At 34.3% G+C, this 24,792-nt stretch overlaps 1 protein-coding gene across 1 annotated transcript; it reads left to right on the forward strand.

The window, feature by feature from the left end:
• Nucleotides 1-241: 241 nt before the first annotated feature.
• LOC114257957 (cullin-associated and neddylation dissociated) lies at nt 242-24,792 on the forward strand. The gene is made up of 29 exons (XM_028197783.2): nt 242-629; nt 2,005-2,112; nt 2,302-2,471; nt 4,081-4,291; nt 5,869-6,034; nt 6,209-6,338; nt 6,669-6,783; nt 6,879-7,036; nt 7,164-7,287; nt 7,584-7,634; nt 7,735-7,817; nt 9,915-9,999; nt 10,083-10,184; nt 10,321-10,419; nt 14,042-14,152; nt 14,235-14,318; nt 14,394-14,534; nt 15,680-15,772; nt 15,887-16,008; nt 16,181-16,343; nt 16,425-16,664; nt 18,760-19,008; nt 19,117-19,293; nt 19,390-19,536; nt 19,753-19,869; nt 22,626-22,794; nt 23,173-23,250; nt 23,323-23,461; nt 24,215-24,792. Exons 2-29 carry the CDS (start codon nt 2,077-2,079, stop codon nt 24,309-24,311), a joined length of 3,657 nt encoding a protein of 1,218 aa, XP_028053584.1. The 5' UTR covers nt 242-629; nt 2,005-2,076; the 3' UTR covers nt 24,312-24,792.

A 24,792-nucleotide genomic window follows, 5' to 3' on the forward strand; every position in this document is an offset into this window, starting at 1 on the left:
TAGTATATTTTTCGTATTTTTATGTATTTATTAATTTTAAAAAATATTTTACTATTTAGATCCATATAAATAAGGTACATCTAAAAAAATAAAAAAAAATTACTTAAAATTTAGAAAATATTTACTAAAAATAAAAATATGAAAAAATAAAAAAAAATTAATTTTTTAAAAACTAAATACAAAAAATTGAAACCAAACGGACTGAATAATTATGATTATAATTATAATTTTTTTTCACCTTTGGGTAAATAGTTTTTTTTGATATAATAAAATAAAATAGGGTGAGATACGGAGGAATGTGGCGGTATCAAGCATGTAGAGAGGGCCACAATCCTCAAACCTTAAACCCTAATTTCGATTCTCTCTCCATTTCGGATCCTTCTCCTCACTCTCTCTCTCTCTCTTTCTCTCATCTTCCATCTTTGCTCTCTCTCTCCACCGATCGTCCCTCCCTCTCTCTTCCCTCTGTTTTATCTCTCTCTAAAACCTAAACCCTTTGGATCTCTGAAGCAGATGAAGCCGAAACCCCTAAACCACACACAAACCCTAAGACGAAGCAACCAGATGAACAAGACGAAGCTTGAGATTACTGATATCGTCTGAAATCCATCACACCTCTTCAAGTCCAGGTATTTATTTGATGATGGTGAATTGCTTAAAATTTGATTCAAATTGCTTGAAATCTGTTTGAAATTGCTTGATTATTGTTGTTGTTGTTGTTTTTAGTCTGTTTGTTTTTGCCAACTCTTGCCAAGGCAATGGCAGGTCATTTGGCAGCCCACTGTGGATGCTCTAAGTAATGTTCTTTGTTATACCCACCTCAGATAGTGTTGATCTCATACTAGTCATGTTAAGCCCATCAGGTGAAGCATTATTAAATGGGAATGTAGAGGTTCTGGAAATTCAGACTTTGTATGATTGAAATTAGTAACATAAACCAGTACATTATTGAGGTCTTGAAAACTTTTTGATGATTAAAAATTTATTGACCAAAAAGAATTCACCTTAAAAGAGGCGAGCCCCTTACACATTAAGTGTCTATTTGTTATTATTATTATTTTTTTTTGTCACGCGGTATACATTAATAGGGGTTATATGTTAGTTGGGAAATGAGGTAACCTTGTTAGTTGGGAAAGGAGGTAACCTTGTGTCAAACTCCGCTCCATAGGATTTGAACCCGAAACCACAAACCACAAAGTGGAGCTACACAACTATTAGGCCAAAGGCCTTGGTCAAGTACCAATGTTGTATTATAAATTATTATACGAAACCTTCCCTTTTCTCACCATAATTGTCCATTTCAATCATCAAATTCAGCTTAACTCGAGCTAGGCTTAGGCCATCTGTATGGAGGCAGATACCAACTGTTATTTCACCCAGTTGTTCCAACTAAAGCCTTTTGTATCTATGTATATGACCTTGTCTTTCTATTTCTAGTGTTGTATGCTTGAGCACTAAGAACACGGACACAAGATGTGATTTCAAAAATATGAGCACAAACATGTATAGGACATGACAATAGATTTTTATATATTTTTATTTGTTATGTAGATTAATATTGCATCCACAAAAATCAAAATTAACAAAAACTAATACTAATTTAAAAAAAAAAATCATTATATTTAAATAATTAATAGATCATCCATAAACAAGCCAAAAAAGTAATAAATATTCAACATTTGACATCCATCAAAAGCATTACAGAAGAGGGGGAAAAGACTAGTGGCATGTCCCCGAAAAACAAATTAATTAAATAAAGGGACACGCTAGCTGGCGTTTCCCGTACGTGTCCGCTATGTCCTGGCTTGTCCCGTGTCCTTGGCGTGTCCGTGCTTCATTGATTGAGCCTTATCCTTTTGGGTGTTGCTAATAACTCTTTCTCTCTCCTCTTGTCTTCATAATAAGTTTGTCTTTCACGTTTATTGCATTGCTTGTTTGGAAAATTTTTACAAATTGTCTTTTACTGATGACTGGATTTCCTTTTATGATCCTTTTTTTGTCCAGGCATTAATTCAACATAGCATTTTCATTCGGTAAATTCTGTGGAAGAAGCATTTTTCATACGGTTTCCCCAAGATGGCCAATTTAGCTATAACTGGTATATTGGAAAAGGTATGATATAAAGTGGGATTTTGTTTTCATGATCAAGTTATGTAAAACCAACCTCCCCCTTTTCCAACACACACACACACACACCAAAAAAAAAAAAAAAACTTTTACGCTGGTGTATGTCTTTTTCTGTTCTTCAGTGGGAAGGGTGCTTGCTATTATATCTCGACTTAGTCCAATTTTATTGTCCAGATGACTGGCAAGGATAAGGATTACAGATATATGGCTACTTCTGATTTGCTAAATGAGTTGAACAAAGAGGGATTTAAACTTGATGCCGATCTTGAGATGAAGTTGTCAAATATTGTCCTACAGCAATTGGATGATGCAGCTGGTGATGTATCTGGATTAGCTGTAAAATGGTTTGGTCCTTTTCCTTCTTTGTATCTCCCTTTCTTAACTGACCATTGATTACGCAACTTCTTTCATGGGCCATAGTATTCTTGCTCTTGCTACCTTTTTCTCTTTATAGATTTTATAGATTCATTGATAGCTCTCCTACAACCACCATTTTTTGTAGGAAGGCTTTAATAGCATTGTTGAAACATATTATTATTTTTTTGTTGGAATTGTTTCCCTGATAATGGTTTGGGATTGGGAAGATTATATACACACAAAACACACATGTTTTATTGCTTTCTACAATTACTAGTATCAATAAACATAAATTTGTTTCCTGGCGAAGTAAAAGGGCAGCAGGCAATCTGCACATGTTAATTTCAGCATATATATGTCAATGTATTTTTATCTGCTGGCATTGTTTTTGGAATAAACTATATTAGATGCTGTCTATTCATGTTATTCTTTCTTGTAAGCTAAGATTACATCTTGTAACGAGAATGGGTAGGGATGGGATCTTTCTTTGGCAATTTTTAAGTTTTTTAGAGTCTACAGAGATAAAACTATTCTCATTTCTATTGGGGACACCAAATAGCTCGTGCTAACTTTGAATATGGCATGCATGTTTGTTTGGGTTGAACATCTTTCCGGCGGAGACACTTGTCCAAACATTTGACCATGGACAATGAATTCATTGGGGAAATTATATAATAAAGGGGGTTTTGGTAAAAGTTCCTCACCATAATTTTCTTATGGGAGAAGGACACTCCAATGACTTTTAATTGATAAGGTCCATTAGTTTTTGAACTTTAATGGATAAGGTCCACATTCTAAATATTTGTAATTTTTGGGTCTAGTTTTCTTTATAATTCCCTCGCAAATATATATAGATTTCGAGAGACCTAGTCAGCTGATATCTAGGCCAAATTGATGGTCGTCTCCAGAAGCTGATATACCTCCATCATCTATGAGGTTGATGACATTGGGCCACACTGTCCAGGTCATCTCTTCCTCCACTTCCACCACAAGTAGTTGGACTACCATTTCTTCTTTCAGTTCTTCCACAAAGCCGCCACTCCTCTTCCTCACCAATTGTTGTTTTACCAGTTAGTATAGTGAAGGAGTCTTGATAATCTTGATACTTCATAAAGTAATATGGTGTAAGAGTACAGGTTTACAATTATATATAGCCTATAGGACAGGTAGTTCTATTTTGATTTTTTTAATGGGTTGTTTTTTGTGGTTCAGTTTGGGATTGAAATGTTATATATATATATATATATTTTGTTGTTAGAAACAATTTGAATATTGAAGATGGGATCTTAAATACTCGGTTCACCTAGGATGTTGGTTATTTTTCTTGTGTATCTTGCCATTTTTGTTCCTGTCTTTAGTAGTATTTTAGTTCCTTAATCTTCATCAAGTTGTTCTACTTGTTAATAATCTGGACAAGCCTCTTGTCAAATGCATTTGTAGTTTTATTTTATGATTGCTTCTGTTTATGATTTTTTTTTTACCTAATGCAACAAGGGCTTTGCTTGTTCAAAGAAAATTATCTTACTAACGGGAAGTTGTCTGAAATAGCAACTCTTTTCTTGAATTGTAATTGTTTGACTTATCATGGCATTTCAGTCTTGCTCCATTGGTGAAGAAAGTCCGTGAGCAACAAGTTGTGGAGATGACTAATAAGCTTTGTGATAAATTGCTTAATGGGAAAGATCAACATCGTGACATTGCAAGCATTGCTTTGAAGACAATTATTTCTGAAGTCCCTAGCTCATCTGTTGCACAATCTATTCTTGTTTCCATCTCTCCACAATTGATAAAAGGAGTAACTGGCCTGGTGAGTTCTTAAAAACTATAGTTTAATGGAAAGCTTGGTGGAATTCAGAAATGAAGTGAGCTAGGTTTGCAATACATTTTCTTTCCTCTATCAAGATGATAGTAGATATTATTTGTTCTGATAGAAAGTCAATATGCATGATAAGTAGACACAGTTGAGCAGTCAAATGGACCTGTTTTATGTTTTCTGTGTGGGACTGACTGATATGGATGACTTATAATCTCACAGGAGGAATGGAACACCTACAGCCTAGCTGTTATAGAAAAAGTTTGTGCATGAATTAGGATTAGCTGGTCTATGTTATCTAGAACACAGTTCGTTTCAGTGTGTGGAAGTAGGAACGGAAACGTGGTACATGACATTTACATGACATGCCATAAATTGTGGTATGATAAAAGTATGCTTGTATGGATTACATTTTGAGAATATAATGTATTTCTAAACGTGAGGACAAAGTCCTTTCAAGCATTAAATATTGAATAAAACATAGTTTGTTACTTTTCAAATTTGTAATGTAAAAATACATTTTTTGGAGCATTATGACCTTTTTTTTTCTTTGTACATTTTGTTCTGCAAAAACTACACCATCTTTTACATTTTAGTTAATATTTTTGTTTTTTTGTTCGTTCAAGGAAAACGTTATGGAAATAAATAGGAGAAACTTTGGGAATCATTTTGGATCACTAAAAATTCACCATTTTGAAATGAAGGTTTACCACGTTTTTAATGTGTATTCTTAAACTTAAATTGCTAGGTTATGTATTAGCATTTTTTGGTAGCATAGGCTGCTCAGCTACTCTTTTGGCTCTAAACTGAAATTATTTTAATCAAAGTATGCCTCCCTAGATATACGATGAAAAATGGAAAGGGGGCATTTTCTGAAATGGAGAAAGTTGTCATTGTACCCAACTCTGGAGTCTTCAAATAGACAATAAGATGAAGTAGTGTTCTGTGCACCGGACATGGTAAAAAGAATTGATGTAGTGGGAGGCAATTTTGTAGTGCCATGCTATTGATCCATATATCGATCTTGCATATGATGTATTAGTTAATCATACTTTTTTGTATCTGTCTGAGAGTTCACTATAGGGGTGAGTTAAATGAATTATATAAGGAAGAAAACGGGTTAGAAGTGGCAAATTGTAGTATTCTAGAAATTGTTGTAGACAGATGGAAACCTTGGAGTCCTTTGATATGAAGATGTTTATTATGATAAAACTTTAAAACAAAAAGAACTTGAGGCTGTGGTAAGTTTGTCACTAACTCTGGTTAATGCGTAAACCAATGGATTTACATTTAGGCAGTGAAACATCTGGAAATATCATTTAGATTATTATTTTAAAAAAGAGGTGCAAACGATTTATGGAAGTGGAAATGAAGCCAAAAATATAATTTATTTTGCTTTACTTTGGGTTCCGTGTGAGGACTATCATGAAATATAATTTTTCAAAGCCTAAGAAGCTCTGTAGGTATATGAAGCACATCTTTTTGTAAATGCACTCTGGCTGGGGATAATCGCTTCATTATATTGAAAGAGCAAGAACAGCCCTTGAAGTTGTACTTTTTTTTTTTAACAGGGAATGAGTACAGAGATAAAGTGCGAATGCCTTGATATTTTGTGCGATATTCTTCATAAATATGGGAATCTGATGGCATCAGACCATGAGCTGATATTAGGTGCATTATTGCCCCTGTTGAGTTCCAACCAAGCTAGTGTCAGAAAGAAGACTGTTTCATGTATTGGTAAGGCTAAGGATATGGAGTTCGAGTGTAACCAAACTTGTTGAATGGTATTATTTTGCAAGGAGAGAGGAGGGGAGTTGTGGGTGGGGGAACACTTCGTCTAAATTCTGGGATAAATTTTTTGGGACATTTGTGAATACAGAAATTTTACTAATGCTTTTCGTCTCCCTTCAGCATCTCTGGCCTCTAGCTTATCGGATGATTTGTTGGCAAAAGCAACAGTTGAAGTTGTTCGGCTGTTGAAAAATAAGGGAACAAAACCTGAAATGACCCGTACAAACATTCAGATGATTGGGGCTCTGAGGTAATTTTTTAAAATTCTATTTGATGGTTTAAGTCTCTCTCTCTCTCTCTCTCTCTCTCTCTCTCTCTCTCTCTCTCTCAGTGATTGAATATGAAGATGAGGTTCTTGTTGGACTGTTTTATTGAATAGGCATCCCTGTAGATCATGTACTTTTCATGCTGCATCTGTATGGTCGTTTGACTGTATGTGTGGAGACGAAACATTTGAGCTCCACTATCACTCCCCTCTCCTTTCTTTCCTTTTGATGTTTGTTTATTTATATATTTTTTATATTTGGTCTTTGTTGAGAAACCATTATGTTTAACAAGCCATGGGATTGTTGTGTCTTAGCCGTGCTGTTGGATATCGTTTTGGTCCCCATCTTGGAGATACTGTTCCTGTACTGATTAACTATTGCACGAGTGCATCAGAGAATGATGAGGAGCTTCGTGAGTATGGTTTTCAGGTATTGCTTGTGTGAATTATTTCTTTTGATTCATCTTGTTATATTCCCTTTTGTTTCAATCTTCCAACTGGTACATGTGCTTATTTGGATTGCAGGCACTGGAGAGCTTTCTACTCAGGTGTCCCAGGGATATATCTTCGTACTGTGACGCAATTCTTCATCTTACCCTAGAATATCTTAGTTATGATCCTAATTTCACTGATAACATGGAGGAAGATACTGATGATGAGAGTCATGAGGAGGAGGAAGATGAGTATGTGGTTGTTCCCTTATTTGTCATAGCATGCTGAGAATGAATTATGTGCATGATATAGATCTCACCAATACCTAAATACTTGATATAGTTCTCACTTATATCTGAATACTTGATGACCTTGTAGTGAGAGTGCAAATGAATATACAGATGATGAGGATATCAGCTGGAAAGTTAGAAGAGCTGCTGCTAAATGCTTAGATGCATTGATTGTTTCCCGTCCTGAGTTGCTTTCAAAGCTTTATGATGAGGTATATATTTGCAAGTGTTATTGAGCCTTGTATTCTCTGCAGCCTTTGATTTTATTTTCTGCACTTATTGGTCTCTGTTTGGATATTATGTACAGTATGTCTGTCTTGAGTTGAAATCATTAATGTCACCAAAATGTGTTTTTGAATTGGGAGTGAGATTTTGAAATTTTGTTAAACAGAAGTCAAAAGCAGAATTGTTTTCAGTTGCTATTTTCAGCTTCTTCCATGTATGTTGATGAATAAATTCAATTAGAAAATGTGGATTTACTTATCACAACAAATTTGTAATTGTACAGGCCTGTCCAAAGTTGATAGATAGGTTTAAAGAAAGGGAAGAAAACGTTAAGGTAAGGCTAAAACGATACTTTTATGTTTACATCTTAGATAGTTTCATGGTCGTTTTGTTGCATTTTCATAATTTCTCCCTTTTCAATTTTGGTGCTGCAGATGGATGTGTTCAATACATTCATCGAGTTACTTCGCCAGACGGGAAATGTCACAAAAGGCCAGATAGATATAAATGAAACGAGGCAAGATTTTTTTGGTTTATGTTTCTTAATTTCTAGATCTTGTTAAATTCTTTCTTCCTTCTACTTCTTTCATCATCTTCATCATCATCATCATCATCTCACATTATGACTGTTTTATATACTGTTAAAAAATGAGGGGATTCGAAATGTAAAATAACCTAGATTCATTATTGTAAATTTTACAGGACTTCCACAGTGGAAAATATGGTCTAATTGTACTGAGATGTCCTAGAATTACTGGTTTGTTTTAGAAACATTACCCCTTTTAGATAAGCGGCACAGACATGGACATGTAAAACTGACCCTGCAAATTGTAAAGAGTAGGACAAAACCACAGAAAGGATGCAATTTATTTATAAGTTTATTAACTATAAGTACAAATAACTTCTGTTAAATTTTCAAGATTCATATGTCCAGTAACTGAACAGAAGCCATGTGCTATAATTATTGTATTGTATACTACTATTACTCTAATTTTTGTCTTTACAATTATATTCTCTCTCTTCGATTATATTCTTGTCTTATGCTAAGAACTGTCCATTGGATGCTGCACTGGTGTCTAGTGGTGCTCATGTATGCAACATCATATTCTCTTCAAATAAAGAAGAAAGTGTTGAGCAAAAATTGATTGTGTTGATCTTGTTTCCGAGGAGTGTTAGACAGGGCTCTTATTATTGTGTGTTTAACTGTTTGTGCTACATAACTTATTTTCAAAAGTTTCTGAAATATGTCATTCAAAAGTCCAACACAGTTAATTTTTTTTTTCTTTTTTTTCTTCTGTCGAGTGTCTAAAATTGTGAAATATTTTTTTGAATTAGACGCATCCATAAAGTGTGTAACCTGTGTTTAGGGGTGTCTGCTATTTTTTGATGTCCAAAACATGTCCAAAACACCTTTGTGTAATTGTTGATGCTTCTTGCATAGGTTGCTGCAACTTCCTCCAGTGCTCTTTGCTAACAAGAACACATGGAGAGAAGGGGAATGAAAAGTTGAACAATTTGAAGGGAATACAAAGAAGTCGAGAGAAAGTAGGGACGGGCAGAGAAATAGGAGAGGAAGAGGAGACAAGTGAAGAGGCAAAATAGTTAGATGAGAAAAAGTGAGAAGACAAAAGGGGGAAAGAAATGAGGGATGGAAGAAACAACCAAAAGACAGGGTGAAAGGAACCAAATGAGAGGAGAGAACGATTATGCTGGAGAAGATTATGTGTGTGTGTGTATATAGAGAGAGAGAGAACCTTAGAATATTCTGAAACATCCTAAAATAAAACCTAAAAAAAGAAGAAGAAAAGAAAATACCTATCTCCACATCAACTGGGTTTCATCAGACAGATGTTATAAACTTATTGTCACTGTTACTTAACCATTATTAAACCCAACAATATTACTCCCTCAGTTCCAAATTGTTTGTGCTGCACAAAAAAATGAGAACTTAAAAATAATGTATTCTCGTACCAAAATTTTTAAATTTTTTTCACCAATTAAAAGATCTCTTTAAGTCCTTTTAATTTGTGAAAAAAAATTGAAAATTTTGACACTAGAATACATTATTTTTAAGTTCTCGTTTTCCATGCCAGACAAACAATTTGGGACAGGTAGTATCTGCTCTTGTTGTTAATTCCAGGGTGGAACTCATTGATTAGGTACTTGATGGCTGCCATGTTTGCGATGGTGTTTAGGGTGAGGGTATTGATGATGCTGGACAACTAATCTGGTTGATATCTGATGTGGTGGATGACCATGTACAATTTCATTGAAAGAGTTTGTACATAGGATAAAAAAGTTCTGCAATTTGTTTCTTGTCTATAAGTTAATTTAATTCCATGAAAACTAGTGCATACAATCGTGCATGCATAGAAAATCCTTCAGCTGGTTAGAAATGTAGAAGATGTTGTTTAGCTTCATACTGATGCATGGTTTATTATTTTGAATGTTTTTTAATTTCTCTGACTATTAAAAGGCTTTATTTTACATAGATGAAATAATTGAATGCACTTGCTTGTTTATTGTTTGAGTCAATTTGTTTTCTGATAGCTGCTTCATCCGTTTCACTATTGATTAGTAGGAAGTAACACTAAATTATTGGTATCTTACGCAGTCCAAGATGGTTATTGAAACAAGAAGTACCCAAGATTGTTAGATCTATCACGAAGCAGTTGCGTGAGAAATCTATTAAGACAAAGGTACGAATATGCTCATATGTTATGGTGCTGCTGATATTTGACTTTGACATTTCCACAATTTGTGATGTCTTCTTCGTCTGCAGGTTGGTGCATTTTCAGTTTTGAAAGAACTTGTTGTTGTCTTGCCTGATTGCCTTGCAGATCATATTGGATCTCTCATTCCTGGAATTGAAAAAGCATTATGTGTGAGTAAAATTCTTTAGTGATGTTAATATTAACCTGTATGAAATTTTTCTTCTATGTATATAATGCACTTTTTTGTTCGTGCATATACTAATGCTATGGGTTTCCCCCTTCTTTTTTTCCTGTTATGTTTTCTAGGACAAATCTGCTACCTCAAATTTGAAGATTGAGGCTCTTGTATTTACAAGACTAGTATTAGCTTCCCATTCGCCTTCTGTTTTCCACCCTTATATTAAGGTAACATTGTTAAACTTGTTCTCCATTGATTGGTAGTTTTCTAAGGCAGGATAAATGCATGTATGGAAGTGTTGGACTTGGGTATGTGTATTGGGTGCAGTTAACTGTCTTCTTGAGTGTTGAATTTTGGTAATTCCTATATCCAAGGACATTGCTAGATATTTATATGTTTTTTTCATTTTTTATTGTAAAGTGGTGATTACAAATGTAATCTAGAGCCTTTAAATGCATATTTTGGGTAAGCATCGAGCGTCGCTCGATAGTACGAACGAGTGCATCTGCCCAGCTAGAAATTTCAGCAGAATAATGAATGGAGACTGGGGGCCATTGCTTTGTGAACTGATAAAGACTCAAGAATGTCAAGCGTGAAATGTTGGTTTGAGTATTCTGTACCTAGTCCAACTCTCCCAACTACCCACTTTGATAGGACTGACAATAGTCGATGGCCTTTATTGATGATCAGAAGCTGATCAAAGCTGTGGAAGCTTTTGAAATAAATTGCTTGGTTGTTTACATGGTAGTTGCATGTGGATATAGCATGTATTCTTGTTTGGGAACTGAGAATGCCTCCTTCTAGTGTCTTGTAAAAAGAGAGTGCCTCTTTCCAAGTGACCTCAATGGTTGTGTTTATTTGTGTTTACCTTTGGCGTAGGGCCTACATGGCAATTTTGAACTCTTTGGTTTTTCCCTTTCTTTTGTAAGCCTTGAAGGGGCAGCAATCCAATGACCCATATAACTTTTGGAAAATGCTGTCTACAATCACTTATTTGATAGGTTTATCTTAGAAGACCCTATCTATGATTGGTTTGAGAAGATATTAAGAGAAGAACAATGTCTTGTTGAAATATGGCAGTAACTGATGAGTACTGAGGACTAAAGGTTGCTGTATTGTTGGAACATCTCCTGGGGAAGTTGGACAGCTTTTAATCAAGCAATAGTGGTAGTAACAAAAAAGATGGAGAATATGATGTTCTAATTAACTGGACTCTTCAAGTGTATTCTCAATTTGCCCTAGTCTTTTTTATGTGCAGAGTATTTTTTATATACCTTGTAAATTTCTACATGAGTTGCGTAAGTAAAACCCCTTAAAAAAACACACTCCTGTTGGATTACGTAATGAAGTGCTTAAAACTGAGTGTATTTAGGACCTGTTTAGTGTAGCTTCTCTTAGTTACAAGTCCTTCCTGAAAGATGGGACTCTTAAAATATGACTTTTATCGTGACTTAGAAAAAGGATGTTGGTGAATACTTATATGAAAGTCCTGCAAAATCAAGAAGTGTTTATATAGAGTTATGTTTGGTGGCAACATTTTAGACGTACCAAATAACTTCAATTAACAATATTGTTCATTATCATTACACCGACCTCCCTTTTAACAATAAGCCCCGTATATTTGGCATAATTACACCGACCTCCGGTTTAGCAAGGCTAAAGAGACCGGAACCAACACAGATGGTTTGTACACACAAAGATAAACAAGGGTAAAATATACATTTTAGTATAAAAGAGATAATCATTTTCCCGTCCATACAACTAACTAATTATTTACGAAAAGAGGACTAAATACATTAATTAAAACCCTAAGGAAGTTGTGTGTAATTATGTCAAACTTGTAGGACTTGATGTGTTTTCTCCAAACTTCAAGAAAAGTTACATTAATTTTCCCTATATTTTTTTTACTAGATTGATTCTAAAATAGTAGACAAAAATATATAGTCTTAAATTTAAATTAAAAAAAAATTATATTAGTTTTAAAATTCTGTTTTGCGTACTTTTTTGAGTCAGCTGGATGGAATGACACAAGGGATTAAAAAATGTCATCACACTCCTTAGTGGAAATAATGTTAAATTGTGTTACTAATTCTTTATTAAACAAGTTATCCTTGTTAACTTCATGTTATGCAGGTTCAACATTAACCTGACCAGTTTAATATTCATGCAAAAAATGGTTAACTATAATGTGTTAACTTCATGTACGGTTTGAGTTGTGTTATCTTGTAGTGTTGAAATTCCCACTCTTAGATATATTGTTGTGTCACAAATAACGTACACATTTATATGTTAGGACTTGTAAATATAATAAAATAGGGAGTATTATGAGCAATTTATTTGAAACAATGAGGATATAATAAAAAATGAAGAGAATATCACTTGAGGGACTGGTTGACTTCGCGAGAAGTGGATTTGGAAGCCAACTTGAGTGGCTTTTTTGAAACCGACTTTCTACAGCTGTGACTTTGGATGGAATGCCTTTTGATTACTTTCACCAAGTGGAACAAAGAAATTCAAAAGGACTTAAATAGCTTGGAAGGACTTTCAAAAGTTCTGCCTAACGATACCTTAGTGATTTTGTGATTGAGTGTATTTGGTAACGTAATAGTCACCTATGGCTTAGATCTGAAATTGACGATGGGTTTTAGGTTATGGTGAGAGAAAACCTTACATTTCACTGAATGCTAAATATACTGAATGGACGGTAGTCTTTGAAATTCTAAGAGCACGGACACGGATATGGATGTAGACATGAACACAGATGTGGATACGGGACACGACGATTTCAAAAAAATGGGGACACAGACACAACATGGACACAACAACAAAATATGTTTTCATATATTTTTATTTGCTATCTAGATTAACATTACATCCCAAAACAATCAATATTAACAAAAACTAACTCTAATTCTATTTTTTTTTTATTTAAAAAAAAGCATTTTTTAGTTAATATTTTTAAATTAACAGTTACTGTTTATATCTTTTTTTATGGATGATCTATTAAGTATTTAAATATAAAAAAATAATAAATATTCAACATTTATTCAACATTCAACATTCATCAAAAGTATTAAATAAAATGGGGGAAAAGACAAATTGGCATGTCCCTGTGTGTCCCTGAAGTTGTCTCCTGAAAATAGTTTAATTAAATAAGGGACACGCCATGTGGTGTGTACCATATATGTCCCCAAAGTGTCCTCGTGTCCCCGAAGTGTCCATGTGTACGACACGGTGGCACTTGTTTTGAAGTGTCAGTGCTTTATAGCCGAAATTATAATCTTAACTGAAAATAAATCTTCAAAATTTTCTACTCTAAAAATTTGGTTGTTAAATATTTCAGCCGTAGTAATTCTGTAATCTGTACTAAAATTTTTAGCACTCAACTTTTAGTTTCATCAACCAGGACATAGCACCACTTGAAGTTTTGGGAAAGGAAGTCTCTACATAAAGCTGATGCCAAATCAGTCCAAGAGAAAAAATAATTGTCAAATGGGATCAAAGCAGTAATTCTTGAAAAAAGTTCTTTTAAGGTTTTGTACAAAAGAAATAGAAAATTTTTAAAAATAAAGAAACTTTGCACAAGAAGGTTTTGTAAATTTAAATTACAAATTCTATGTATATTTGAAAGATTTGAATCCCCAAATAAATCCTTGTCTGGATTATCTTTCAACTTCAATAAACATCCCTAATAAGCCCAATTTATTTCTTTCATTTTAATAAGCTTTACATCAGTTTAGCTTCATTGATTTATATGATTTATCTTCATCCTAATATAATTTCCATTTGTAAAACCTGACTACATATTGCTAATTCTGTAATTATTGTTTATAACTAATGTTTGTTCAGGCTCTTTCTTCTCCTGTCTTATCTGCTGTTGGTGAGCGCTATTACAAAGTTACAGCTGAAGCGTTAAGAGTATGTGGGGAACTTGTTCGTGTTGTACGGCCAAATATTGAAGTGAGATTGCTTTTACTTTCTTTTAAAACTTGGGAGATATTATCAGACCATTTTCCGAGGCACTAATGGATTTGTTGCTTAGGGTTATTGTTTTGATTTTAAGCCATATGTTCATCCGATATATAATGCCATCATGTCACGCTTGACGAATCAAGATCAAGATCAGGTTGGCTGAGTTCCTTGTAAAATTGTTACCTTGTGCAACATGCAATTGTACTGTCTTACACTTCATCTTCTGCAGGAGGTTAAGGAGTGTGCAATTTCTTGCATGGGACTTGTAGTTTCAACATTTGGTGATAACCTCAGAGCAGAACTACCGGCATGCCTTCCTGTTCTTGTTGATCGGATGGGTAATGAAATTACCAGACTTACAGCTGTGAAGGTTGGTCTCAAAGGTCTTACAGTTGGGAGTCTATTTTGGGAATGCATTTTCTCTACTTAATTGAAGTCTTGTGTCAGAATGTTCCAAGTGGACTGATAATTTACCTCATTAAAGTCGTGACATTTGATTTACTTTAATAACTGAAGTGGGTTCTTTTCCTTCATGTATTGTTTATCTCAAGGATAATACCTATATTATTGCATCTTTTATCTGTCTTGAGAGCACATATTAGAATTTTTAGTCCTACTTGAAGCTAAAAATTGCTGTGGTGTTCTTGTGGGTAGGTAGAAATGTTCCGCAGATGCTCTGAAACATAATTAATGATTTCATGAAACAGGAATGATGTTTATAAATAATTTATTGCTGTGATGAGCTAATTGCAAACTTACAAATCTTTTATGGTGCTCCAGATTTGTCAGAGTACAAGTTTGTTTCTTCTCTTTGATGTCTGTTTGTCATGAAGAATTTTTCTTAGTCTTTTATATTGTAGAGTGAAAAAGAATTTTGGTTAGTTTTGTTCCTTCTGCATCTACCTTGAGATGGATTTGGCGGGTGAGAGTTGGTGGAATATTGTACTTGTTGGCAAGCACAATAAGTTAATTACTAGTAGAAAATAAATGAATAAAATAAAAAAATTAAAATTATAGTCAATTACTGTCTTTACTTGTAGGCAAAAAGTATTATATATAAATATATATGCTTTTGGCTACTTTATGATTTTCACCGCTGCACCTCCGAAAATCATACTTCTTGGTTGCCTTCTTACTGGTTGGGAGCCTGGTAGGTCAAGTTGGATTCTACAAAGTGGGGGTTGATAACAACTGTATCTTTTCTTGATAAAAGCTGGACTTTGAATTTTTACTTTGACATTTGGTAAACATAAGAATAATTTTATTATGAATCCCCAACCCCCCCTCATTTTTTTTATTTTTAAAGTTGGTATGATAAACAGATTTGACTTAGCCAATGTTCCATTTTGTTGATTAAGTTATAACGTACGTGTTTTTCTGTAATTTTAACTTTTTCCTGCTATGCAGATCCATGGATTTCATCTTTGTTGATATAAACTGAGCCTTTTCATTGAGTATTTGATATATAGTGTATATAATTGTGTAAGACTGCTAAATCCAGATGTTTGATACCAGGCTTTTGCTGTTATTGCTGCTTCTTCATTGCGGATAGACCTTTCATGCGTTCTAGAGCATGTTATTGCGGAGTTAACTGCATTCTTACGGAAGGTATGAGCATTATTATTTTATTCTTATAATATTGTTATTCATCAAGAGAATTATTTATCTTCTTTCATATTAAAGGAGCAAGTTTCTGATTTTCTTGCTTCTTGTTGAGAACAGGCTAATCGGGCATTGAGACAGGCAACATTGGGAACGTTGAATTCTCTAATTGTTGCTTATGGTGATAAAATTGGTTCAGCTGCTTATGAAGTCATTATTGTGGAGCTTTCGACTCTGATAAGGTTTCCCTTACAGTCGTTTTTTTGCTATGTTTCCTTATGTAGTCATTTCTTCACTAACCTATTTCTGTATTGTTTTGAATCGTCTCATAGTTTGCTGTATTATGATTTACTTATGCTTTCTAAAATATGTTCTGAATGCTAACTCTACTCTTATATTTTTTATGCACATCAGTGATACAGACTTGCACATGACAGCTCTAGCCCTGGAACTCGGCCGCACCTTGATGGCTGACAAGAGGTCAATCCCAAACGTTGGTTTGACTGTTAGAAATAAAGTGCTTCCTCAAGCACTGACATTAATAAGAAGCTCATTGCTCCAGGGGCAAGCCCTTTCGGTACTACTTTGGCCTTTTATTGGATTCTGATGTTTGGTCTAGGTTTGCTTCATATGAAACCTCTTCTTTTGGGTACTGCAGGCTCTCCAAAGATTTTTTGCTGCCTTGGTTTATTCGGCAAACACAAGTTTTGATGCTTTGCTAGACTCTCTTCTTTCAACTGCTAAACCATCTCCCCAGTCTGGAGGTGTTGCAAAACAGGCATTGTTTTCCATAGCTCAATGTGTAGCGGTTCTTTGCCTTGCTGCTGGTGATCAGAAATGTTCGCCTACAGTAAAAATGCTTACAGACATCCTGAAAGATGATAGCAGTACCAATTCGGTAAGGTTTTATTTTGAATCACTTTTTGTCACTAAATCAGCTGTTTGTCATTTGCTTTGTTGTGTATACGAGGTTGCTATAAAACTAGCAAGTTTACTTCGTCACATGGTTAGTACATGTGTAAATTTATTTTATTGAGGGAAATTGTATTACTGATATTAGCTACTGACTAATCCTTACATCAATTTGATTTGGAGCTTCGTGTGTTCTTGATGTTTGGTATACTTCATGTGTTGCTTATGTCATGGATTTTGAGCAAATCTCATCAGTAGTTATACTCCAAACTAAAAAGGGAGATGCTGTGTGGATACCTTTTTTTTTGGGTTATGTATTAAGAAATATTATCAATAGTAGCCAAGGTTGTTAAATTGGGATCCTAGGTAGGATCGGTGAGAGGGTCTCGTGGATCAGATCAAGGATCGTAAGATCCTACTTTCTATTAAAAAAAAGGTTAAAAATACAAATTAGAATGATACATATTAAAAATAAGGTGAAAAATCACAAAATCTACGATCCTATACGATCTTGCACGATCCCATACTATCCTACTTGCGATGCTGTTATAACATCGATCCTACAACGATCTGGATTGTTTGAGCAATGTAGGATCGTACAATCTTGCGATCCAAATCGTGATTTTAATAACCATGATAGTAGCACCAAGGAGTTGCAACCCCGTACACCAAAGGATATCATCTATACACCAAAAAGCTATTCATAGGTCTATAAATTCAAAAATTGGGTTAAGGACGGATTGATCAGCTCCAAGAACCAACTAAACAAAACTGACACAAATTTACTCTCAATTATCAAAATAGGCACACCCCACTGGGCTCCAAAATTCTCTTGAGAGAGAATTTTTGAGAAAAAAATTCAACATTTGGTTTTGTTGAAAATTTTTGAAAAAAAATCTGAAATCACTTCTCTCTACTCCCAAAACCATTTTCAAAACATACAACCGAACAAATTTTCAAATTTTGCGAACTCTTCCTAGAAAATTATTTTTTTAAATTGTTTCACAAATACAAACCAAACATGGCCAAAGAGAAGAAATGGCCAAAAGTCCTACTCCACATTACAGTGGATGAGAGGATGACTGACCTTTTTCTCATAAGCCAATTAACATGCATTTGCCTCTTAACCAAATTATCAATAGCAAGGATCTTGCCATGCGTTGCATACAACAAAGAAGGCAATGACTGTGGTTCTTAGATCTGAGTTATGTTTGGTGGCGCAAGTGCAAATTTAGTTCTATCAATATGTTTTGGTCTGTATCAGTGTATATTTCAACATTTCACTTGTCTATCCTATTGAAATTTTGACAAAATTGTTAGGTTGGGTACTTCTAGAAATGGTTAGGTGACTTTTGTGTATTGATACGCGGAGGCTGTTTGGCATAGTTGTCAGAAAACAGTTCTCAGCCACATTTTTTTCTGAACTTTTTGAGAGTGCAGAGTTTTTGGTCATTTTAGTGCTCATGTAAACACAACAGAAAAAAATGTTCTGCTGTCCTGAAAACCAAACAAAATCTTTTGGGTCCCTCCCTCCTTACTCTACGAATAGAAATCTGTTTTTAAAAACTGTTAAACACAACCAAGTATTCTAACCAGAGCTGGAACTACTAAGATTGATTACAATTTTCAGTTGGAAAATTGCTTCTACATTGCGTATTTTTCTTGTGTTTTATGACCGTAGCTACATCTTTTGCCTCAAAGCCTTTAATGGTCCTTATTTATGTTCCAGCTATTGCTTTCTTGATCATTTGACATATCTTGTCAGCAGGCATAGGAATGAGAAGTTAATTTGATGTGCTATATCTTGATTTTTGTATGTTTATTTCCAAATACATTCTCTGATGAAAATTATTTTGTTATATATGCCAATGTACATGGTACTAGTTACTATAGCTCTCGTCATTAATTTTTTTTTCTTTCTTCAGAGTTACTTTTTTCCTTAATAAATAAAATAAGATTTGATTCCTCTATTTAGTAAACAGATTATATATATATTTATTTATTCCCAACTTTTCTGGTTTTTGCTGCTTTCCTACCTTCTTCACAACAGTGCTTTTTGTAACTCTAATTTTTTGTTTTAGGCTAAGCAACACCTTGCATTGCTATGTTTGGGAGAGATCGGGAGAAGAAAAGATCTAAGCTCACATGCACATATAGAGAATATTGTTATTGAGTCTTTCCAATCTCCTTTTGAAGAGATCAAGTCTGCTGCATCTTATGCTCTTGGAAATATTGCTGTTGGTAACCTGTCGAAGTATTTACCATTTATTTTGGACCAAATTGATAACCAGCAAAAGAAGCAATATCTACTGCTTCATTCATTGAAAGAGGTATGTTCATTCAACTAAAAGATCCTTTCAGAGTTCAATTTTATCTTCCGAATCAATATTAGCTTCAACATTCTCCCTCCTGTGATGAACATGTCCACACTTTTGCAGGTTATAGTGAGGCAGTCTGTGGATAAAGCTGAGTTTCAAGATTCTAGTGTTGAGAAGATACTCAATTTGCTTTTCAACCACTGTGAAAGTGAGGAAGAGGGTGTCCGTAATGTGGTTGCCGAGTGTCTGGGTAAAATTGCACTTATTGAACCTGCAAAACTTATTCCTGCACTAAAGGTATAGTGTGCCAAAGGCAATATGGCTTTTTGCATGTTCCCTTTGCATTTAAGAGGATATGTTAGGGTAATGCTTGCTTATATTATAACCTTGCAGGATCGTACAAACAGTCAGGCTGCATTCACTAGAGCAACAGTTGTAATTGCTGTAAAATATTCAATAGTTGAGCGGCCGGAGAAAATAGATGAGATTATATACCCTGAGATCTCATCATTTTTGACACTTATTAAGGATCATGACCGGGTAATTTTGAAATTTAAGAAACATTGTTTCCAAATTGCTACATTGTTCAATTTTACTTTCTTATTATTATTATTATTATTATTTAATATGCAATATATATGGTGGTTATGTGGATACTGGTGGGGTGATTTGGTGTCTACCATGGATTCTTTATTTTTTAACTTGTTATCATTTTGTTAAACTTTCTATTTATTTATTTTTGTGATGATTATGCAGCATGTTAGGCGTGCAGCTGTCTTGGCTCTAAGTACAGCAGCTCACAATAAACCAAATCTCATTAAGGGCCTTCTTCCTGAATTATTGCCACTTCTTTATGATCAAACTATTGTCAAGGTAACTAATCCTTTGTCTGTTAGCTTTGTTTCCTTAAAAGGTGACTTTGCTTTGATGCAGATCTATGATGTTCGCTATGAATCAGATTTCCTTATGGAATGACATACATGATTGTATACAAAGCACATGGATGCATTGCAAAATCTGATGCAATATAGATTGTACTTGCTCATTGGTTTATATTTTATCTTGTTATTGTTACATTGGTATAGCACTAACAGCTTTTTCAATGCTGAATACTAATGATAAAACGTATCTAACCTACGTACTAATTGCTGTAAAATGGAACATTTTAACATCTATTAATTGATGACTCCAGATTGCATGGCGCCATTTGGCAGTTAAGTTTCCTATATTATGTCATTGGAAAAGAGACTAAATACTATCTGGGAATGTTTTGTTTTGTTTTTTATTTTTATTTCTCCAAATACTATCTAGGAATGTTTTGGCACGTTCTTGACAAGGCCAAAAATTCTTATTCAAACAGTTTAGGAGCTCCAGGTTGCCTTTATTGTGATATCTTCTCCCTCTCTCTCTCTTTCTCTCTCTCTCTCTCTCAATCTTCTCTTCATAAAGAAACCAAGTCGCCTTTCTCGTGATTCTATACCATGCCTCTAAATTGAATTTTTGTTCCAAAATATTACCCAATCAAGTCTTTCATTGTTATTCCTTTCCTGTTACCCTTGGACTTCAATTTTTTGGATAAGCATACCTCCTGGTCTTTAATTGAACTCTTAAACCTACAAAATTGTTTGTATCCAAAGACTTCTAGCAGCTTGTATCTGTAAATCCAGAAACTGATCACTTGGTTAATCAAAGAATTCCGTCCATTTCCCTTGTGAATCCTTGTACTTTTTCCTTTCTCTTTTTAGGTTCCGGATAATGTAGTCAGTGGAGGTTTCAACGTGAAGAATCAAAGGTCAACTGCAATGAAACATGGATCAAGGCCAACATTATGCAAAATGTAGTTTTAGGGCTGATGGATGTGATTTTTACCAAGACATGCTTGAATTCTACAAGCTATTGTACTCCAAACAAAGCCCTAGAGATTTGAGATAAGTATCCAAGAAAGTACCAATTCTGGGGTTTTATTATCCAAAAACCTCCTTGCAAGGGAGTTCGTCCTTTATATATAGACTTGCTAGTTGCACAAATGGTGAAGTGCTTCAAAATTTTCTTTTTTTAAAAAAAAAACTACAAATGACTAGCGAGGCGATAAGTTGCATACATTCAGCCATTCAATAACAATCGCATGAAAGTGGCCTACCTGCAAGGCTGCAACTACACAAGAAAGTGCCAATAGGCTGTACTAGGCACTTTACTCACAAGTGGCTCACATATAGGCCAATCAAAGATGATTGGCCTATATGAGCAGCCAAAGATGACTGGCTTATATGCAGCCACCTTTTGAGGAGGTTACCTCAAAACTAAGAAACCATTTTAAAAAAAAATATGGATAATTACCAGCAGGTCATATTGTTTGGACTTATTTACTCATAAGTCCTCTGAGTGATTTTTTATTTATTTATTTATTTATCAACGTGTTTGCCCCTCGTTTTGATAATGAGAAAATTTTGAGATTTTTTGGAATGTATTTTGTGTTTTTGGAATGATCATTTCGTATTTGTAATGATACTGAGAAATTTATCAAAATGATATATGGTTGGGACATTTTGACTTTTGTCTCTGAGTTTTTTGTTATTTGTGTTGGTTTGTATTGAAATATGATGAGTGGGACGTATAAGTAGTTGATTTTTTCCTCCTTTTGTTTTAATAAATATTTTTATAGTGACAAGTTTATCATGGAAAGTTGGAGTAGGACTCGTTGATAAATTAGTCCGGTCCACAGGACTGACTTGTAATTACCCCTTAAAAATATGCCTTTTAACCCCTAAAGTATAACATAGTCTAAAATCTAAATCCAAAAATGATATTAAATCTTACAACTTGAAGAAAATCCAGCTCCTTATAATATCTTCCCTTCTCTCCAAGAACATTTGTCCCACCAAAAGTATCCGTGAATCTTCATCACGTCATCAGAACATAAAAACCTTCATTTCCCAACGGGTGCCACATAGACAACTGATACTGCTTTGTAGTAAGTTTCGTAAAGGTTGTACTATGCCAAAAGTCTAATAGGCTGTCTCTTGAACCCCACAATCTCCTTTTCTTACCCAATCCCAATTGCTGGAGAAGGTGGTGTTTAGGTTCTTCATTTTTTTCTTAGTAAAGGGAATAATTTTACAATTAACCTCAATTGAAAGACTGAAGCTGGAAAGAAGAGAAGAGAAATAACATATTTATTTAGGGTGTTATAAAGATAAAGTAAACATTTTTGCTGATAAAAAAAGTAAATAAAACATACGTTTTTAATTTAGATATCGAGCTCCTGATGATAACTTATCGACTTTCCCTTGTTAAAAGTCAAGCTTTATGTAGCCTACTTTATTTGATTACGAAACCAAAATGTTTATTTATAGTGATTATATATGTTCAAGCTTAAATATGATTATATACGTTCACGTGAAAAGGTTCTTTCATTTGTTCACTCTTTTAAAATGTCCCAGAGTTCTCCTTTTGTTTTTTGGTAAAAAATTGATGCTTAAATATGATTAATTCCCATAAAAAGCTTCTGTGGAACCTAAGTGTATTATTCAATTTCTATCTCCGTTACCATTTTAATTTTTTCTTTAATTATTCTTTGATCATTATTTAGTTTTGACTCTCACATATTCTGATATGCATTTCTGTTGCAGAAAGAATTGATAAGAACAGTTGATCTTGGTCCTTTCAAGCACATAGTGGATGATGGGCTTGAGCTGAGGAAAGCAGCATTTGAATGTGTGGACACATTGTTAGACAGTTGTCTTGATCAAGTGAACCCTTCATCTTTCATCGTTCCATACCTTAGATCTGGTCTGGATGGTGAGTTACTTGCTTTTTTCTCATGTTCTCCTATTTGTGAATAATGTTTGAAAACTACTGCTTTTCTTTCATGGAATAATGTATTGGTTGCTTTCTTGTATTTTCTTTTGATACCTGACTAATGGAATGCTTAATTACTTCTCCATCCTTCCCCCAAATTTGTAGCAAGGAAATGTGTAACAACTACTACTCATTTTTTCTATTTAAGGAGGCTTTTTATTTGTTTGTTTTGGTTTCTTAGTCTGTAGAGAATGTCAGATGAAATATGGGAAAGTACTTTACTGTTAGTTGATGGCTTTTTACTTGAGGAATAATTGCTTTGGCAGATATTGAGTGCCAAAAACTTACAGACTAATTTTAGATTTTGGTTTTCCCCAGATCATTATGATGTTAAAATGCCTTGCCATTTAATTCTGTCAAAACTTGCAGATAAGTGTCCTTCTGCTGTCTTGGCAGGTTAGTTTATCATTCAGTTTTACTTCATGTTGTCAAATCTTTGTTTCTTGTATTAAATTATTTTGTTTTCAGTATTAGACTCGTTGGTGGATCCTCTCCAGAAAACTATAAATTTTAGGCCAAAGCAAGATGCTGTCAAGCAAGAAGTGGATCGTAATGAAGACATGATCCGTAGTGCTCTTCGAGCAATTGCATCCCTGAATCGCATAAGGTGAGGTTTTTAAACTCTTTCATGTAAATTTTGCAAAAGCAAATTGCTATTGTTTCTCTTCTCCTGAAATTTGATAAACTAATCTTGTTGAGTAATTTAAAGCTTACAGAAAAGCTTGTATACAATCTGATTCATGGATAAAATTAGCCCCTTTTTACCATCAATCTGATAGTGTTTGGATACTCTTGCATAGTAGTGACCTGCACTAGACGTTTTGGATGCATATCTCCTATATGAAAATGTATCTAAAAGTGAAATATGGTCTGTTAAATTTTGGGAAATTGCAATTTTCAATGTGTTTTATTTTAAATCATAGTTTATATAGATTTGCTTCAGTATGCAGTGGATGAATGTCCAAGCCATTGAAAAAAATCCTATTTATTTAAGTCCAACAGTTGGTTATGAGGCTACTTGCACTGAACTTTGGAAAATTTTAGCGGCTTGAGGTTCAGTTGACAATTGAACAGCATGAACTTCTGGTTTGGGTTATTTTGCTAGTTGCTTTATTTACTAGAATGCTTTTAGGCTCTTTTTGGTTTAAATGAAATTAACGTGTTTTGTGCTGTATAAAGAGGCAATCCTAAAATTGATAAAACTAACCTCTACTGGCTATGTTTTTCACCAGTATGCATAACTTTAAATGAATAGAGGTTGTTCTCATTGCACTATTTGAGCTATGACATCTGTATATTCCGCACAGAGACTCCCACAGTTTCCTCAATCTTTATTCACCTATTTATTTTCATTTGGCAGTGGAGGAGATTGCAGCCATAAGTTCAAGAACCTCATGAGTGAGATAGGAAAATCTCAAACATTGTGGGACAAGTATTGTTCCATCCGAAATGAGTGATGATTATGTTGACTTGTGGCACGTGTCAAATTCCTCATCCAAAGATTGAAAAAAAGGGTTTCGTTCTTTATATGAGCCAAAAAAGAAAAAGAAAAAAGTATTTCAGATGAAAAAGGTTTTAAGTCATTCAGAGGAGGTTATAGTCAACCAAATATAGCAAGAAAGAGAATTGAAATGCTGTTTGAAGGGGACTCGTATAAAAGAAGGGGAAATTGATAGCTGCGTGTGTGTTCTTGTCTAGACTGGTAATTTTCCTCTGTATAGGGTTACAATGGAGCTTTTTGCACTCCCAAAATGTCCTTTAATCTAGTTTTATATACTCAACCTATCTTGCACTCGGGTTTTTTGGGCCCCTCATAGCCAGTGGTTGTGTTATCTGGGTTTGGATGCAGCATATTAATTCTCATTTTTGAGTATATACCATTGATTTAACAAGAAGTCACTGTAATGATGATCAAGTATGATGCTGGACATTTTTGCA

This window comes from Camellia sinensis, chromosome 5, assembly GCF_055761805.1.
Source record: "Camellia sinensis isolate YWXY chromosome 5, ASM5576180v1, whole genome shotgun sequence".
NCBI classification, from domain to species: domain Eukaryota; kingdom Viridiplantae; phylum Streptophyta; class Magnoliopsida; order Ericales; family Theaceae; genus Camellia; species Camellia sinensis.

What these genes read in the sequence shown, in the direction of transcription:
- LOC114257957 (XM_028197783.2), top strand. Translation starts at nt 2,077, where the DNA reads ATGGCCAATTTAGCTATAACTGGTATATTGGAAAAG. An exon ending in GAAGACTGTTTCATGTATTG is followed by an intron (nt 6,035 to 6,208) that starts GTAAGGCTAAGG and finishes GTCTCCCTTCAG; the next exon opens with CATCTCTGGCCTCTAGCTTA. An exon ending in ATAGATATAAATGAAACGAG is followed by an intron (nt 7,818 to 9,914) that starts GCAAGATTTTTT and finishes TATCTTACGCAG; the next exon opens with TCCAAGATGGTTATTGAAAC.